We start from the raw sequence: 6000 nt of genomic DNA on the forward strand, positions 1-6000 counted from the left end.
ACCCTAGACCTCCTGCTAAACCAGGCATTGCCACATTAATTGCTGGATGCAAGTGGGTATTGGGCGTCAGAAGGGCGCTCAGTGGGCCCCAGGCAGGAGCTATTCACTTACTGGCATGGAAGTATTTCACTATTTTATCAACTAATATATCCAACCATGATGCATCCAAATGCTAAAAACCTCCACAACACTAAGAGTTGCTACCTACATGAGAAATCTTGTTCTCTCTTCACCCAAAGCAGAGCCCTTACTCCAAGAACTATTTTATAATGCCACTTAAAACTTGCATTCCAATGAATTCAACCAGCTTGACTAAATGGAACTAATTGCCATTATCCTCTTCTAAAAATTATCCTGGGCCTAACTGTGGCAAGAGAGCAGGGCAAACATATGGAGAGAAAAGGATAACCTTCAATGAAGGAGACAACATCATAAAAGCTCAAAACGTACCTGAGACAGCAGCACCCATCAGTCCTTATCATGAGCTAGCATTCCCTGAGTACATGCTTGTGTTGAAGGGCATCCTTGTTCCAGGCACCATGCAAGATTCTGGAAGACCATAAGACTGTCCCTGATCTCAATTTGTTTATAATCCAGGAGAGCAGAGGGAGAGATATTTGTTAGCAACTGTTGTATAAAAGTGGAAAGTTCCAAGAAGACAGGAGCACTCTGAGAATTCAGAAGAGGGAGAGTTTACTTCTACCAGAGGAAAATCTAGGAGGGCTGCCTGAAGAAGGCAGCTTTGACCCTGAGTCTTCTTTCAGAACAGGTGACGTTTACACTTAGGGATGAAGGAAATGCACCCTCAGAGATCAACACAGACTCACCTTCAAGCAAACATTATTGTCCAAGCATTTACCAGCAAAATATGCAAAATGGACCTAGGTTATACTTCACTGGACTTGTCATTCCCAGATAGAGTCTGCCTCTCACCTGCCTGTCTTTACTCACACTGTACCTGCCATCTGGAACATTCTCCCTCACCCCCACTCTCACCTCCACATTCAAAAATGTTATTTTTGTTCATTCTTCACTTTTCAGTTTAGATGCATATCCTCTAAGAAGACGTCCTTGATCCCTCTAAAATGAATTAAGTGCCTCTCCCTGCCTAGGCTCCAACAGTATCCTGAGCTTTCCTCTGTTGTAATACTCAGATTGTGACTGTCCATTGCTTTATGGATCAAGACCACTAATCTGTAAATGTTCTGAGAGGGGGATCTGGTCTGGTCCATTTTTGTGGACCTAGTGCCTACTAAACACCATATTCATAACTTGGTCAATAACAATTTAATTAATGACTAATTGAATTTTAATAGCAAATCAGCAGCCCAATTCTATCTAAATCCCAATTGTGTCCTGTTTGAACTCGTGATGGACCCATGTAATTCTACCAAATCACTTTGCAGATGAAGAGAGACAAGTAGTTTCTTTTCACTTTAAAAACTGTCCAGACCCTGGCCGGGCAAGGTGGCTCACGTCTGTAATCCCAGCACTTTGGGAGGCCGAGGTGGGTGGATCACGAGGTCAAGAGATCGAGACCATCCTGGTCAACATGGTGAAACCCCGTCTCTACTAAAAATACAAGAAATTAGCTGGGCATGGTGGTGCGTTCCTGTAATCCCAGCTACTCAGGAGGCTGAGGCAGGAGAATTGCCTGAACCCAGGAGGCGGAGGTTGCGGTGAGCCGAGATTGAACCATTGCACTCCAGCCTGGGTAACAAGAGCGAAACTCCGTCTCCCAAAAAAAAAAAAAAAAAAAAAAAAAAAGTGTCCAGATCCTTTTCATCCTTCCCCAAACCAAATGAAAAGCAAGGCCACCCTTGAAGCACATGACAAACTGCCCCTCACCCCCTGGCTGTCATGGCCATGGAGGCAAAGTTTTAGCCCCAGCAGAGCCCCAAACGGGTCTGTGAGTGAGGCCAATGGACATCATCCCTGCAACAGAAACGCCAGACCTCAGCTCTCAGTTACAACCTGAGAAGAGAGACTTTGAAGCAGAAAGAAATGACCAGTGCAAGAAAAGAAACCACAAGCTTGAGTTGGCTTTCCAGTTTAGTGCAATTTAATAAGGAAAGACCCTGATTTAAAAAAAGAAAAAAAAGCAATGTCATACTTTTTATAGTTCAGTTCAAGGAATGAAAATAAATTTTTTTAACATTCAAAACACTAGCAATAATTACCTCCAGTGATTATCAAAATCCTCTTAGTGCCTACATCTTCCAAATGTTCTAGAGTGAAGATTATTTATTTACTCATCAGAAGAGGAATCGTGTCTTTTTAGATGCATGATCAGGCCCAATTGTCCCTCTTGACCCATTTTTTTTCTACTAAGCCTTAAGTCTTAGGTAACCCACGGAGTTTTTGAAGGAAGACCCCCTAGTTTCTATCCCCCAGTCCCTTGACTGGCCACACCCATAAGCTTTCCTGTTAAGAGAAGGAAATACGTTACTTGGCTTTGGATGGCTTCTCCATTCTTCCTCTTTTTAGTGGCTCCTCTGGGCTAGGAACCAGCAAAATCCTGATATCTGTCTTTATCCAGATCCTGGGCACAGGCTTCTGAGTTTCTGAGTAATTGAGTGGGTGAGGCTATTTGCTGGGTCTGGGGGTGTGGCTGAATCAACATTCATTGGTGTACATGGCTGTTTGCAAGCATCAAGTTACTAAGTGCAATCAAAAGTGCAAAGCAAACTGTCCCACAAAGTGGATCAATATTCTTAGTCTTCCCCACCCACTGATGTATATCTTCTTCCCTTTCAGTGACAGAGCCAAAAGCTAAAAGCCTTCAGGTTCAAACTCATATTCTTCTAAAAATACCCTTAGAAGAGACCATAAGACCATCTCATGTCAAGGAAAACACACTAATAAGGTCATTCAGTTCTCCTAGAACAGGGCTTTCTGAAAGAACTTTCTACAATGATGAAAACATTCTAGTATCTGCACTGTCCAGTATGGTAGCCACCAATCTCTGAAACTACTAAACATTTGAAATGTGGCTAGTACAACTGATTACATTTTTTAAACTTAATTTAGATTTAATAGCCACATGTAGCTAGTGGCTACCATTTTGGAGCATTGCAATTTAGAATTCCAAAATGTTAACCCTGGAAAGGACCCAATAAATCATTCAGCCCTTTGCAATTGTGAGACCTATTTCCAATACAGAAGATGTATCCATACCTTCCTCATGTTAACAGAATGTTCAGTGTGTGTTCCTTAAGAATGTCATAATGACCAAAATTAGGAAAAAAGTCAGTCGTATTTTAATTTTTTAATTAAGAAAATTATGAAGATTATAATTAGGAAAAATTTCATAACACTTTTAACTGCATTTTGCTAGTCACAACAGAATCCTCATACGCATATATGACAGACATGTGTGAGGTATTATTTTGCTCAGCCCTCAACTTGTCCAACACATGGATTCCCAGATCCTCTCCAATAACTCCACAGCTGCTACCCGCCATTCCCAGAGTGCAATAGTGCAACATGGAAACCAGTGGCTAAATCCAAGCCCTGCTTTTAGAGAGAGAAAAAACAAAAACAAAAACCTAGAGCCTAGCTAGGGAGGACCCCTGCTCAAATCACACAGCTAATAAACAGTAGAAGTAACCTGACAGCCAGACCAAGCCTCCTTTCATTCTGCCACAGTCCAAAGAAAAGAAACGCAGCTGGAAACCTATAAGGGAGAGACAGCTGGCTACGTTGAAAATGCCTCTATTTTCTTTCTCTTAGGAATTGTGGAAAATGAATAGATTTTTGTAAATGTCAAATATATATGTGTGTGTGGATACATAATGTAATATATGAACAAATAGTTACATAAGTTTGTCTATGAAGGGACTATGGAAAAAAATGGAACTAATCCCATTTGTATATTTATTTATTTATTTTTGAGATGGTGTTTCACTCTTGCTGCCCAAGCTGGAGTGCAATGGCGTGATCTTGGCTCACTGCAACTCCGCCTCCTGGATTCAAGTGATTCTCCTGCCTCAGCCTCCTGAGTAGCTGGGATTACAGGCATGTGCCACCAACACACCCAGCTAATTTTGTAACTCTTTTATTTTTTTCTCCATGTTGGTCAGGCTGGTCTCAAACTCCCAACCTCAGGTGATCGGCCCACCTCAGCCTCCCAAAATGCTACGATTACCGGTGTGAACCACCGCACCCAGCCATATTTATTTAATACAAATTTTTTTGTTAGCGGGTATTAAGCAAAATGTAATAACGAGATTTTTTTTTTCTGATGCTTTTATAACTTCCCCAGTCTCTGTGGGTTTTGTTAGCATCTGTGAGTATCCTCCCAGAAACAAATAAAATAAAACTTTTCTCTTAAAAATAAATCAGGTTTAGGTGCTCCTTCAGTAATAGTAGTCAAGACGCAGAAGAAAGAGCCAAGATGTCCTCCTCAGGTACAGCAGTTACCATATTCACATGGAGAAGGCTGGGTCTAACCCCTGGTGGTCTGACTGCTCTTCCCTTCCTGGACTGCTCAGCACACTGCCTCCAATACTGTACACTGTATTGCTCTTCTTTGGCAGGAAAGTTTACTGGAATCAGTGTTGAGGATTTAGGGCAACAGGTTCTCCATTTTAAATGTCTCTGCCTTTGGATTCCCTACTTTATTTTATTTTTATTTTTATTATACTTTAAGTTCTGGGATACATGTGCAGATCATGTGGGATTGTTACATATGTATACATGTGCCATGGTGATTTACTGCATCCATCCCCCACCATCTACATTAGGTATTTCTCCTAATGTTATCCCTCCCTAACCCCCCAACCCCTGCTAGCCCTCCCCTAGCTCTCCCACCCCACAACAGGCCCCAGTGTGTGATGTTCCCCTCCCTGTGTCCATGTGTTCTCATTGTTCAACAACCACTTATGAGTGAGAACATGCAGTGTTTGGTTTTCTGTTCTTTGTCAGTTTGCTGAGAGTGATGGTTTCCAGCTTCATTCATGTCCCTGCAAAAGACATGAACTCACCCTTTTTTATGGCTGCATAGTATCCCATGGTGTATATGTGCCACATTTTCTTTATCCAGTCTATCATTGATGGGCAGTTGGGTTGGTTCCAAGTCTTTGCTATTGTAAACAGGGCCACAGTGAACATACATGTACATGTGTCTCTATAATAGAACAATTTATAATCCTTTGTGTATTTACCCACTAATAGGATTGCTGGGTCAAATAGTATTTCTATTTCTAGATTCTGAAGAAATTGCCACATGGTCTTCCACAATGGTTTCACTAATTAGCACTCCCACCAACAGTATAAAAGTGTTCCTATTTCTCCACATCCTCTCCAGCATCTGTTGTCTCCAGATTTTTTTAATGATCTTTTTAAATGATTTTTCTAACTGGCGTGAGATGGTATCTCAATGTGGTTTTATTTGCATTTCTCTAATGACCAGTAATGATGAGCATTTTTTCATATATTTGTTGGCTGCATAAATGTCTTCTTTTGAAAATTACCTGTTCATATCCTTGACCACAGTGATTATGACCCTGGACTCTGGAGTTAAATCACCATGGCTTGAATCAAGACTCTAATACCTACTAACTACAGAAAGTTTGGTGATTTGCTTTACCTCTCTCAGTCTCAGTTTTCTCATTTGTAAAATGAGGATAAAAATTTACTGCATAGCCATGTTGAAAAATTAAAGCTGATTCTCAATCTCAAAGAACGATACCTGAAAAAAAAATCAATGATCTATTGGAGACAGTATTATAATGAATTATGCCTGTGAATGTGTATATGTCCCATGTTAGGCTGTAAAATTCCTGAGGGCAAAGACTGCTTTTATTTTCTAACCACCCCAACCCTCTATATGTGCAAAACTCTATAGGTGCTGTGCAGGTGTATGTGGTGGTTACAAATATCAGCTCTGGCATCATCAAACATATCAAGAAACGAAGGCTATGATCTTCCTACAGAACTTAGTAGGCTTTTTCTTTTTTTAAATATTGACAAGTTTCTTAATGCCCCTGGGTCTCAGTT

General features: G+C 40.9%; 1 protein-coding gene across 2 annotated transcripts in view; it reads right to left on the reverse strand.

Annotated features, from left to right (window-relative positions):
- Nucleotides 1–2566, reverse strand: part of FER1L6 (fer-1 like family member 6) — a 216921-nt gene extending 214355 nt beyond the window's left edge. For both annotated transcript variants that reach the window (XM_035276507.3, XM_054246765.2), the window contains exon 1: nucleotides 2450–2566. In XM_035276507.3, coding sequence (XP_035132398.3) covers nucleotides 2450–2472 — 23 coding nt within the window. In that variant the 5' untranslated portion in view covers nucleotides 2473–2566. The remainder of the gene's footprint in view (nucleotides 1–2449) is intronic.
- Nucleotides 2567–6000: the final 3434 nt, after the last annotated feature.

This window comes from Callithrix jacchus, chromosome 16 (assembly GCF_049354715.1).
Source record: "Callithrix jacchus isolate 240 chromosome 16, calJac240_pri, whole genome shotgun sequence".
Lineage (NCBI taxonomy): Eukaryota > Metazoa > Chordata > Mammalia > Primates > Cebidae > Callithrix > Callithrix jacchus.